The sequence below is a fragment of the Salvelinus alpinus genome, chromosome 8, assembly GCF_045679555.1.
Source record: "Salvelinus alpinus chromosome 8, SLU_Salpinus.1, whole genome shotgun sequence".
NCBI lineage: Eukaryota > Metazoa > Chordata > Actinopteri > Salmoniformes > Salmonidae > Salvelinus > Salvelinus alpinus.
Genome location: NC_092093.1, coordinates 68,341,872 through 68,355,510, shown reverse-complemented (window position 1 = coordinate 68,355,510; position 13,639 = coordinate 68,341,872). Strand labels below are relative to the sequence as shown.

At 42.3% G+C, this 13,639-nt stretch overlaps 1 protein-coding gene across 1 annotated transcript in view; it reads left to right on the top strand.

The window, feature by feature from the left end:
• Positions 1–13,639, top strand: part of LOC139583582 (polyamine-modulated factor 1-binding protein 1-like) — a 163,126-nt gene that overhangs the window by 63,180 nt on the left and 86,307 nt on the right. The window contains exons 8-11 of the mRNA XM_071414825.1: positions 9,430–9,570; positions 11,783–11,866; positions 12,054–12,191; positions 12,582–12,749. Of these exons, the coding sequence (XP_071270926.1) occupies positions 9,430–9,570; positions 11,783–11,866; positions 12,054–12,191; positions 12,582–12,749 (531 nt within the window). The remainder of the gene's footprint in view (positions 1–9,429; positions 9,571–11,782; positions 11,867–12,053; positions 12,192–12,581; positions 12,750–13,639) is intronic.

Below are 13,639 nucleotides of genomic sequence, written 5' to 3'. Positions count from 1 at the left end.
AGAAGGGATACTGGTCTGTAGTTGTTGACATCGGAGGGATCGAGTGTAGGTTTTTTCAGAAGGGGTGCAACTCTCGCTCTCTTGAAGACGGAAGGGACGTAGCCAGCGGTCAAGGATGAGTTGATGAGCGAGGTGAGGTAAGGGAGAAGGTCTCCGGAAATGGTCTGGAGAAGAGAGGAGGGGATAGGGTCAAGCGGGCAGGTTGTTGGGCGGCCGGCCGTCACAAGACGCGAGATTTCATCTGGAGAGAGAGGGGAGAAAGAGGTCAAATCATGGCTTTAGAAGCTTCTGATAGGTTAACTGACATCATTTGAATCAACTGGGGGTGTACCTGTGGATGTATTTCAAGGCCTACCTTCAAACTCAGTGCCTCTTTGCTTGACATCATGGGAAAATCAAAAGAAATCAGCCAAGACCTCCACAAGTCTGGTACATCATTGGGAGCAATTTCCAAATGCCTGAAGGTACCACGTTCATCTGTACAAACAATAGTACGCAAGTATAAACACCATGGGACCACGCAGCCGTCAAAACGCTCAGGAAGGAGACGCGTTCTGTCTCCTAGAGATGAACGTACTTTGGTGTGAAAAGTGCAAATCAATCCAAGAACAACGGCAAAGGACCTTGTGAAGATGCTGGAGGAAACAGGTACAACGTATCTATATCCACAGTAAAACGAGTCCTATATCGACATAACCTGAAAGGCCACTCAGCAAGGAAGAAGCCAATGCTCCAAAACTGCCATAAAAAAGCCAGACTACGGTTTGCAACTGCACACGGGGACAAAGATCGTACTTTTTGGAGAAATGTCCTCTGGTCTGATGAAACAAAAATAGAACTGTTTGGCCATAATGACCATTGTTATGTTTGGAGGAAAAAGGGGGTGGCTTGCAAGCCGAAGAACACCATCCCAACCATGAAGCACGGGGGTGGCAGCATCATGTTGTGGGGGTGCTTTGCTGCAGGAGGGACTGGTGCACTTCACAAAATAGATGGCATCATGAGGCAGGAAAATTATGTGGATATATTGAAGCAACATCTCAAGACATCGTTCAGGAAGATAAAGCTTGGTCGCAAATGGGTCTTCCAAATGGACAATGACCCCAAGCATACATCTGAAGTTGTGGCAAAATGGCTTAAGGACAACAAAGTCAAGGTATTGGAGTGGCTATCACAAGGCCCTGACCTCAATCCTATAGAAAATTTGTGGGCAGAACTGAAAAAGCGTGTAAAGAGCGAGAAGGTCTAAAAACCTGACTCAGTTTCACCAGCTCTGTCAGGAGGAATGGGCCAAAATTCACCCAACTTATTGTGGGAAGCTTGTGGAAGGCTACCTGAAATGTTTGACCGAATTTAAAGGCAATGCTACCAAATACTAATTGAGTGTATGTAAACTTCTGATCCACTGGGAATGTGATGAAAGAAATAAAAGCAGAAATAAATAATTCTCTGTACTGTTATTCTGACATTTTACATTCTTAAAATAAAGTGGTGATCCTAACTGACCTAAGATAGGGAATGTTTTCTTGAATTAAATGTCAGGAATTGTGAAAAACGGAATTTAAATGTATTTGAATAAGGTGTATGTAAACTTCTGACTTCAACTGTATGTGAGTGGGTTTGTGTGTGTAGGTAGAGTCAGTATAAATATACAGTACCAGTCAAAAGTTTGGACACACCTACTCTTTCAAGGGTTTTTATTTATCTTTACTATTTTCTACATTGTAGAATAATAGTGAAGACATCAAAATTATGAAATAACACATATGGAATCATGTAGTAACCAAAAAAGTGTTAAACAAATCCAATTATATTTTATATTTGAGATTCTTCAAAGTAGCCACCCTTTGCCTTGATGACAGCTTTGCACACTTTTGGCATTCTCTCAACCAGCTTCACCTGGAATGCTTTTTCCAACAGTCTTGAAGCAGTTCCCACATATGCTGAGCACTTTTGGCTGCTTTTCCTTTACTCTGCGGTCAAACTCATCCCAAACCATCTGTGGGGCCAGGTCATCTGATGCAGCACTCTGTCACTGTCCTTCTTGGTCAAATAGCCCTTATACAGCCTGGAGGTGTCTTGAATTCTAAATAAATCACTGACATTTTCACCAGCAAAGCACCATCACACCTCCTCCTCCATGCTTCACGGTGGGAACCACACATGCAGAGATCATCCGTTCACCTACTCTGCGTCTCACAAAGACACAGTGGGTTGGACTCATCAGACTAAAGGACAGATTTCCACCGGTCTAATGTCCATTGCTTGTGTTTCTTGGCCCAAGCAAGTCTCTTCTTCTTTTTGGTGTCCTTTAGCAGTGGTTTCTTTGCAGCAATTCGACCATGAATGCTTGATTCACGCAGTCTCCTCTGAACAGTTGATGTTGAGATGTGTCTGTTACTTGAACTCTGTGAAGCATTTATTTGGGCTGCAATTTCTGAGGCTGGTAACTCTAATGAACTTATCCTCTGCAACAGAGGTAACTCTGGGTCTTCCATTCCTGTCACGATCCTAATGAGAGCCAGTTTCATCATAGCGCTTGATGAATTTTGCGGCTGTACATGAAGAAACTTTCAATTTTTTTGAAATGTTCTGCATTGACTGACCGTCATTTCTTAATTTCTTAACCTCTCTTGGGTATGTGAGATGTTAGCGTCCCACCTCTTCAACAACCAGTGAAACTGGGCGCCAAATTCAAATACAGAAATACTCATTATAAAAATTCAGAAAACAAAACATATTTTACATAGGTTTAAAGATGAACTTCTTGTGAATCCAACCACGGTGTCAGAATTAAAAAATGCTTTACGGCGAAAGCATATCTTACGATTATTTGAGAACATAGCCCAGCAGACAAATCATTACAAACAGTAACCAGCCAAGTAGAAGAGTTACACAAGTCAGAAATAGAGATAAAATGAATCCCTTACCTTTGATGATCTTCATATGGTTGCACACAGCAGACATTCATTTACTCAATAAATGTTCCTTTTGTTCGATAAAGTCTCTTTATATCCAAAAACCTCAGTTTTGTTCGCGTGTTTTCTTCAGTAATCTACAGGCTCAAACGCAGTCAAAACAGGCAGACAAAAAAATCAAAATTGTATTCGTAAAGTTTATAGAAACATGTCAAACGATGTTTATATTCAATCCTCAGGTTGCTTTTAGCCTATATAATTGATAATATTTCAACCGGACAATAACGTCGTCAATATGAAAAGTAAACAAGAAAGGCACTCTCTCGGTCGCGCGCATGAAAAAGCTCTGTGACACTTTAGGGTCCACTCATTCAGACTGCTCTTACTTCCTCATTTTTCAGAATACAAGCCTGAAACAATTTCTAAAGACTGTTGACATCTAGTGGAAGGCATAGGAACTGCAATTTGAGTCCTAAGTCAATGGATACTGTAATGGCATTGAATAGAAAACTACAAAACCAAAAGAAAAAATACTTCCCGAATTGATTTTTCTCAGGTTTTCGCCTGCCAAATCAGTTCTGTTATACTCACAGACACTATTTTAACAGTTTTGGAAACTTTAGAGTGTTTTCTATCCAAATATATCAGTTATATGCATATCATATCTTCTGGGCCCAAGAAGCAGGCCGTTTAATTTGGGCATGCTTTTCATCCAAAATTCCGAATGCTGCCCCCTACCCTAGAGAAGTTAAAGTAATGATGGACTGTCATTTCTCTTTGCTTATTTGAGCTTATTTGAGCAACTCTGATATGTTCTTGCCATAGTATGATATTTTACCAAATAGGGCTATCTTCTGTGTACCACCCCAACCTTGTTAAGAAGGAAAGAAATTTCACAAATTAACTTTTAACAAGGCACACCTGTTAATTGAAATACATTCCAGGTGGCTACCTCATGAAGCTGGTTGAGAGAATGCCAACAGTGTGAAAACCTGTCAAGGCAAAGGGTGGCTACTTTGAAGAATCTCAAATATAAAATATATTTGTTTAACACTTTTTTGGTTACTACATGATTCCATATGTGTTATTTCATCGTTTTGATGTCTTCACTGTTATTCTACAATGTAGAAAATCGTAAAAATAAAGAAAAACCCTGTAATGAGTAGGTGTGTCCAAACGTTTGACTGGTACTGTATGTGCATGTTATATGTGTGTGAGCAGATGATGGAATTTATTTTTGTGTGTGTCCGTGTGAGTGTTTAGGGCCCTGTGAATGTGCATACAGACAGTGCAAAAAATATAAATAAATTACAAGCGTCAACTCTGATAGTCTGTGTAGCCATTTTGTTATCTATTTAGCCGTTTTATGGCTTGGGAATATAAGCTGTTCAGGACCCTGTACCTATGGCCGTGCGGTAGCAGAGAGAACCGTCTATGGCTTGGGTGACTGGAGTCTTTTAACAATTTTCCGGGCCTTCCTTTCACACCACCTGATATAGAGGTCCTGGATGGCAGGGAGCTCGGCCCCAGTGAGGATATGGATAGATGCAGGGAGGGCAGAGTGTACATGTTTGTATTGCAACCTATTCAGTATCTCCGTAGTATCAAGAAACACAGCTGGATATTAGTCAGACTTATTATATAGCTCCTGTCTCTAGGTAGTATTGGGGAGATGAGAGTTGATGTCATTACATTGCCTATTCGCTCCGTGTATAAGAAGGATTTAATGTCTGCCAGCCTCAGCGTCAATGAGTAGCTGTAATTTGGGTCCTCGGCTGTGTGTGCCTACGAGTTCAATATAAACTACATGTAAACATTTGTTTTGAACAGTGAACATGTAAACCCCTCCAACCCAGAACCTCTAGGCACACAACCAGCCAGTCAGGTCCAGTGTTCTGTGATAAGCAGCGGTTCTGATCAGACACTACAGAGCCATAATCATGTTTGTGCCACTGAATTCTTTAACCTTTCCGTGACCCTTCAGGATGCCAGCGGGCCAATCACAAAGCATAATTGAATCACTGCGGCAGGCAGCTCCCTGACTGATGAAAAAATTAAATTGAAGGTGAAATATGAATAGGACAGAGAGAGAGGGAGTGAGACGGGGATCCTAGGCAATCCTACCTTTTTACTCTCTCACATACTCATGCGTGCGTGCACAAACATATGAATGTGAATGCACATACAAAGTAATCATACCTTTTCAAATCTCACCTGAGAAAAGAGTGAGGGAGTGTAGAGGAGAGAGAGACGTATAGAGAGAGAGAGTGGGGGGAGAGATGTAAACAGCCTCCTGTTCTCCTCATTACCCCCGAGGTCCTCTGTGAGGATATTCCTGTAAAATAATCTCATTTTCTTTTTTAAGCCGGTTAGTGTTTACCTCCAAGATGAATATTTCTGTGTGTTGTTAATATCAGACTGTAATTCTGACGAATGCTAAGGTTGGACAACTGTTGGCTCCACAGACAGACCGTAAGATAGATGAGTTAGGTTGATGAAGCTGACTGATGGTTGCGTACGTATATGTGTGTGTGCGTGTGTGTGTGTGTGACAGTGTGATCCTCTGATTGATAAGGTGTCTGTGTTAGGTGTAGATTGCTGTAGTTGATTGGTTGTGAGGGAAACACTCATTAATAATCAACACAAGATTACATATTAAATTGTAGATTGTCTGGCGCTGGATGTAAAACTGACAGACAATGATGTAGAATATGAATAAAAAATCTATAAATTGCTACATTACAAAATACTTAAAGGCTTCTTATAGGAACATAGAAGCCAGGCAGTGTAACTAATCACCACATTCTAATGTGATTGTGATAGAATGAATAATAGACAACAATAACTGTTGTTGTTTAACCATTCAAATACAGTTTGCTTTGACTATTCACTGAGCTAGAGATACAGAGAGATGGACAGAGAAAGAATATCTGAATTGGTTTTAATCCAGTACGGAAATATGTATCAGTGTTGTATGAGGTTGCAGTGTATTGAAGCACTGTGTGAGTTTGTCTTTAGTTTCTGTCTGCCTGTGTGTGTGTGTGTGTGTTTTTCATTTAGATTGATCTTAATGACCGTTAACAATGATAATGTCCCTCGTATGATAACAATAATACTAGATAATATACAATACTCTGTGTTCATTGTGTTCCTGTGTTCATTGTGTGTGTGTGTGTGTGTGTGTGTGTGTGTGTGTGTGTGTGTGTGTGTGTGTGTGTGTGTGTGTGTGTGTGTGTGTGTGTGTGTGTGTGTGTGTGTGTGTGTGTGTGTGTGTGTGTGTGTGTGCATATGTGTGTGTGTGTGCATATGTGTGTGTGTGTGTGTGTGTGTGTGTGTGTGCATATGTGTGGGTTAAATGAGAGCTGTGTGTGTGTGTGTTTGTGTGTGTGTGTGTTAAATATGAGAGCTGTGTGTGTGTGTGTGTGTGTGTGTGTGTGTGTGTGTTAAATGAGAGCTGTGTGTTAAATGAGAGCTGTGTGCATGCCTGGTGGCAGCCTTGCAGTGAGACAGTGGAATGGTAGATTGCTGTAGGTGGTGAGGTGTGACTGAGGCAGTAGCAAACACTGTAGTACTGACAGGGGACATCAGGTGGTGCTGTGGCAGCCCTATATCACACACACACACACACACACACACACACACACACACACACACACACACACACACACACACACACACACACACACACACACACACACACACACACACACACACACACACACACACTGACGAATGGCAGCAATTAGAGGGGGAAACCATGCTTGTGAGGACAGGAGAGCGCTGAGGGGCTGTAAGGGTGTGTGTGTGTGTGTGTGTGTGTGTGTGTGTGTGTGTGTGTGTGTGTGTGTGTCGGTGTGTCGGTGTGTGTGTGGTGTGTTTGGGTCTTTTCTCTTCCTTACTCTCCACTCATCCATCTAAATATCAACACACAGCTAATACCATTGGACTACACAGCATAGGACAGAGAGGGGCGGGTGGAGGGTGAGGGTGAGGGGTAGTAGGTTTAATGGTGAGGTGGTAGAGGGCTGAGAGGTAGGGGAAAGGGTGAGACCGAGGGGGAGATGGGTGTTTCCCCTAGGAGACATGTCTTCTCTGGAGTCTTCTGAGCTATACTGTCTATTTTATATTGCTACCCTATTTCCACACACACACACACACACACACACACACACACACACACACACACACACACACACACACACCGAGTATCATCATTCAATGTCTTCTCCACCCCCCACCATCTCCGTATTCCTCTCCTCACCCTTCCTTCCTTCCTCCTCCCCTCTACAAATGAAAATCCCTTCTTGCAAATCCTGCAAACAGCCTATTCTCAAACACAACTCAATCCCCCCTCCCGTAAGACACATATGCCGTTTGCTCTTGTCTGTGTGTGTATTTTGGCTGATGCAGGCATAATAACAATATCAGAGTCTGTCATTAGAGTTACATGAGAATTAATATCTATGATATATCAGATTACTGGGTCTGGGCATAGGACAACTGGGCAAGATATATTGTGGTCTTTTATAAGATGGTGGAGTTGAAACACACGCACAGTGCCTGCTAGTCAAGAGGACATTAGTTAGTGTGAGAATGACATATCCTGGTGCAGAGGCCTGGATGGCCTTTATTGATGGACAGAGTCTTAAAGCCATCAGTCACTTTAGAGGAGTTTAATTGGAGCCAGCATCAAACGATAAACTCACCAACATGCATAGCTGAACAGCCCAATGCAGCACATTAATCACAACCAGGCACACACACACACCCACACACCGCACCCACACACCGCGCACACACACACCCATACAGAGTGAGACGGAGACAAGTGTTCCAGACATACAGTATATTTTGATGATAGATGACCCATTTAACTTTGATTTCTGAGAGCAATGAGCTCGCCAGCGATACAGGGAAACCACACGCGCACACACACACACACACACACACACACACACACACACACACACACACACACACACACACACACACACACACACACACATGCACACCATACACACACACACATGCACCACACACGCACGCACACGTGTATTTGCATTAGGGGTATTATAATGTGACAATGATTTGTGATGTAAAGCAATCTGGAGTGAAGTCATTCGTCAGCCCCTGTGTCTGACACCACACACATATACACACACAATCTGTATTCGGATATATGTATATACTGTCTCATAATAACAAATTACACTTCGCTTTTGAGAAATTAAAAAAGGAACTGATTTGATATTCACCCTTAGCCGAGGGCTTGAAGGGGAAGGGTAGGACGGACGGGAGGGTGAGAGGGTGAAATTAATCAGTGTGTGTGTGTTGTTGTATGTTTGGTCAGTTTTATCTAGCGATATCAGTTTTGCATGGGCTGCATCTCAATCCACCGTATCCGCCTATGTCGGCATTCCGCATCTGCGGTGGATGGTAGCCGAGCTACAGCGGTGTTTGTCAGACCAGGAGACATTCCGAAAAATCGGTCTTCTCACGAAAACGTTTGTAGTGTCCGAACAGTTTGGCTACAAACTCTATGAAAAGGGGAGACTCTCACGAACACGACGGGGTTCTCTGTTTTGCTCTACGACCCCCATGAGTGTCACGGGACTAGTCTGAAGGTAACCCATACAAATTAATGGAAGTACGGAGGTAGTTTTCTGCCAACAAAAATAAGGGGTTAAATATGTGTACATTTTTTTAAATAAAAAATAAAAAACATATACACTACCGTTCAAAAGTTTGGGGTCACTTAGAAATGTCCTTGTTTTTGAAAGAAAAGCACATATTTTGTCCATTAAAATAACATCAGCTTGATCAGAAATACAGTGTAGACATTGTTAATGTTGTAAATGACTATTGTAGCTGGAAACGGCAGATTTTTTTTAATGGAATATTTACATAGGTGTACAGAGGCCCATTATCAGCAACCATTACTCCTGTGTTCCAATGGCACGTTGGGTTAGCTAATCCAAGTTTATCATTTTAAAAGGCTAATTGATCATTAGAAAACCCTTTTGCAATTATGTTAGCACAGCTGAAAACTGTTGTTCTGATTAAAGAAGCAATTAAACTGGCCTTCTTTAGACTAGTTGAGTATCTGGAGCATCAGCATTTGTGGGTTCGATTACAGGCTCAAAATGTCCAGCAACAAATACCTTTCCTCTGAAACTCGTCAGTCTTTTCTTGTTTTGAGAAATGAAGGCGATTCCATGCGAGAAATTGCCAAGAAACTGAAGATCTTGTACAATGCTGATGTATGATTAGTTTCATATCAAGGTTCCATATCTAATGTCTAATCTCTCCTTTCTCTGCTACATAGTTAGATCATCGTTGTAATAGTTGTCGAAATCATCAAGTTTTTGTAACCTTAGTATTTCTCTTTCACTGTGTAACAGCGTATTTGAATTGTCAAAATAAAATGGCGGCAGTAATTTAGACCCTACTGTGTGACAGTGACTGAGTGTGGGTGCCTGTAATACTGAGTGTGAGTACGACTGTGTTTCAGGCGGAGGCCAAAATGGTGGAGGTGAGGACCGAACTGGGTGATGAGTATGGGAGGAGACTGGAGGAGAAGGAAGAACGAATGAAACGGATAACCGAAGACCTGAATAATGTGAGGGAGAAACACACCTCCGCCAGGGATCAGGTGAGAGAGAGAAAGACGAGAGAGAGTTTTGGGAGGCTTGGAGTCCATTCAATTCAGGTAATTCAGAGGTTGAAAAGTACTCTTTGAAAAGTGCACATTATTTTCTATCTCCTCAAGTCTCCTGAACTGACTGAAATCGAATTGATTCCAATGCGGTTCAGCCAGCTGTAAGTGTCTCTAATGTATATTCAACACAACAATACTTCATCTCATCTCCATAGACCATGCCATAGACAATAGGTCATATTTAGTGTTTACTAATATGCCATGTGTTTATCTCAAGGGCATGCAGGCTCCATTGAAGCTCAAGCACATATATACACACACACACACTCAGCGAGAAGCAGGAGCACACACACACCACTTGATCTGCATATCATTTGGTTTTTGGTTGAGTGCCAAGGTTCCATTGAGAGAGACCATCAAAGACAAGCACTCACCCGCTCCACCCCTCATACGCTCTCTCCCTCACACACCACCTGTAGTTCCGTCTCAACAGCGTGTGTTCGCGAACGCAAAGCAGCTGTGAAATCAGCACCTGTTTAATTCAATTAGCCATGTTAATGAATTCCTATCTGCTGCCAAAAGCAGCTCTAAAGAGCTCATTAGACAAATGACTTAATGAATTGTCTGTAGCAGCAGCTTCCCATCTCAACTGTTTCTTTATTATCTGATGGTGTGCGCCTACGCACTGCGTGTTGTGTCTGACAGTCTGAATAAGAGCAGCCGTATACAGTGTATCTCATTCTGAACTGAGAAAGGTTACATGAAGGTTGTCCCGTGGGTAGACATAACCGTACTCAGTGAGTTTCTAATCTCTTTTTTATTAGATGGTAATTATATCTCTGCTTGTTCTCGCCTCATACTTCTAATTGCTTATAGAAATGTTCTGGCTTCAAACCTTCTTAATTCAATTATATTGGTCACCCTCTCTCTTTCTGTCTATCTCTCTCTCTCTGTCTCTTTGTCCCCCTCTCCCCCTCTCTCTCTTTCTTTCTAACCCACACATTGTTCTCTACCTATTCATTTTAATCCTAAATACAGGATAGACTTCAGCCAATCAAGGATTTGCCCAAGCCGCTCTCCTCCTCCTCCTCCTCCTCCTCCTCCTCCTCCTCCTCCTCCACTTTGATAGAGAGAACGTAGGACAGTGAAAGAAAAGGAGAGGGAGGAAGAGAGGAAAGGGGAGGTGGGAACCCACTTTGATAGAGAGAACGTAGGACAGTGAAAGAAAAGGAGAGGGAGGAAGAGAGGAAAGGGGAGGTGGGAACCCACTTTGATAGCAGAAGTAATGAGTCCATTCTAGTCCTCCTCAGATTGGTCTCTCTCTCCATAGAGGCTAGATAATATGATCGTTCACATTTAAGCACCTTCGTTTGAACAAATTCACAAATCTCATATTCTTTTGGGAGTTCCCAACTTCCTGCCTATGCCTTCAGAGAATTGAGACCTGAGATTGGGAAATGTGAAGTTTTAATAATGTGGATGTGCTGGATTTAAGATGAGGAAAATGACTTTGGCCGTATCATCAAAGGCAGTATTGATATGGATGAGTGATGTAACAGAATCAGAGTTAAAGCTAAAAAGGTTCCAGTTTTCTTCTGATAGTTATAAAGACCTTGACGGAAGTAAGTAAGTATTGTGAATGTGGTCAGTCGAAAGCAGGTTCAAACCTAGGCAAATTCAGCTCTTTCTGGATAGAGAATAGGGTTTTGTTAGCAATTCCACATGTATATTCCTAGTAAGTAAGTATTTGTAACTAAGGATGTGTTTTTATTGTGTGTGTGTGTGCGTGTGTGTGTGCATGCATGTGTGCGCGTGTGCGCGCGTGTGTGTTGGAGGAGCAGCTGAAGGAGTTACAGCGTCACTACCAGGGCAGTGTAGAGGACAATGGCAGACTGACAGCCAGACTGGCGGCTCACTCACTCACCTCACACAACCAACAGGACATACTCACACAGGAGGTGTGTGTGTGTGTGCGTGCGTGCGCACCAGGGTTGGGATCAATACCATTTCAATTCCAGAAGTACACTGAAATTCCAATTCTCCTCAATGGATTTCAATGAGGAAAATGTGAAATTGGAATTTCGTTTACTTTCTGAATTGAAATGATATTGATCCCAACCTTGGTGCGCACGCACACACACAAACACACACACTGGTGTGTGTGCATCTGTGTGTTTACCCCCTAACTCTCTCTCTCTCCCTCTAGTTGAGGAGTACAGAGGGTATTCTCCAGTCTCTGAGGATGCAGCTACAGGACAGAGACAGTCAGCTGGAGAATGCTACTAACAAGGCATGTTACAACACAACTTTACTGTCATCGCTATAGTACTATGGCCAATGCATGTCAACGTTCATCATATCTTCAAGAAAACAGCAGATCTGATCTTAGTTTTGTTATTTTGCTCTCTCATATCTCAATGGAAATGTTAGAATATGTAAATAGAATGTATTTTCATGATCGGTGTTGTGTCTTCCAGATCTTTACACTAGAGAACTCTCTGAAGGAGGCTGAGGAGAGTTGTGTGGCTGCTAAGACAGAGGTCCAGACTCAGACTACACTACTGGAGGAGTTGAGCAGAGAACTGGGGAGACTCACACTGGCTGAGAATACATCTGTATGTTTTGGCTGGTGCTCAGTGATCAGTCACAGTGATAATGAAACGTTCTCTGTCAGTCTGTAACTGGGAGCTCCAGTCTGTCTGTTGCTGGATGAAGCTAGCCAAGTCAAATTAATTACAGTGTTGCATGAGCTCTGTGTTAGATTAGCTATGGGAGGAGGAGGCTAGACAGACAATGAACACACACACACACACACACACACACACACACACACACACACACACACACACACACACACACACACACACACACACACACACACACACACACACACACACACACACAGGTCAGGAGTGCAACCTCTGTCTGGTCTACTACTGTAGTCTCTGTTGGTCTGAGTGTGCAGCTAGCTAACCTCTCTGTCGTGTGTGTGTGTGTGTGTGTAGGTGAATGAGCGTGGGGAGATGCTGAGACACATGAAGCAGGACCTGTCTGCTCTAAAGGCCACTCAGGACTCACTAAAGAGAACACTCAGTATGAAGGAACAACACACACACCAGCTAACACACGACAACACACACCTCCGAAAAAACCTGGATACGCTAAAGAACGAGGTAATACACACGCGCACTAAATCAGTGTCCCCTTTTTTTTTATCTAATCGGTGAAGGGCGACAGGGAATTCTGCTCATTTCTATTTTCCTCTACCCTTAATCACCTTTTCCTCCTCCTCCTCCTCCTCCCCCTCTCCATATTTAATAAGTCTATAATTTCATCCATCTTACCTCCATTGAGGATTTGGTCCCTGTTCAAATGAAGGACCTACTTTTCTGATTTCAATATCATTTAGATATAGAGGGAATCTCTCTCTCTCTGTCTGTATAATGGCCATACAGTAATGAATGACAACATTAGATGATATTAATGATTCATGTAATTGACTTCAGGTTTTTCCTCTGACCTCTACATGATGTATTTTTCTCATTGTTTCACTTGCTCTACGCTAATGTGGTTTTATGGTAATGTAACCCATATGCTGTGTCCACCAAACAATGACTTGCTACTATTACTTTAAAGAAGTAATGTATAACTTGCATTGTCTCACGTCAGATCTGTCTGATAACTCACAAACACTCATGGGATAACTAAAAAGAATTCCGGCTACAATATGCTGTCCTATTCGAAACGTTACCAAGGTGACATCGTCCACTGAATTCCCCTTTCATCCTCTAAAGGGTCAGAGTTAATCTTGCCCAAAACTATAAAGCTGTAGCTAATATTGACAGGGTTTTTTGCGAGCAAGTCTTAACTACCTAATTCTACATCTAGCAAAGGTGTTTTGTGGTGGTAGTGTCAGTATTTATGAAATGTGAAAATGTACATGAAAATTAGCTAGCTAACGCATTAGTATCTGCTTGCTGGCAGAACCAGTTTCAAATCAATCCATATGAAATGAAATGCAGACTCTAACATGGCCAGTTTACACAGTCAATTATGAATACTC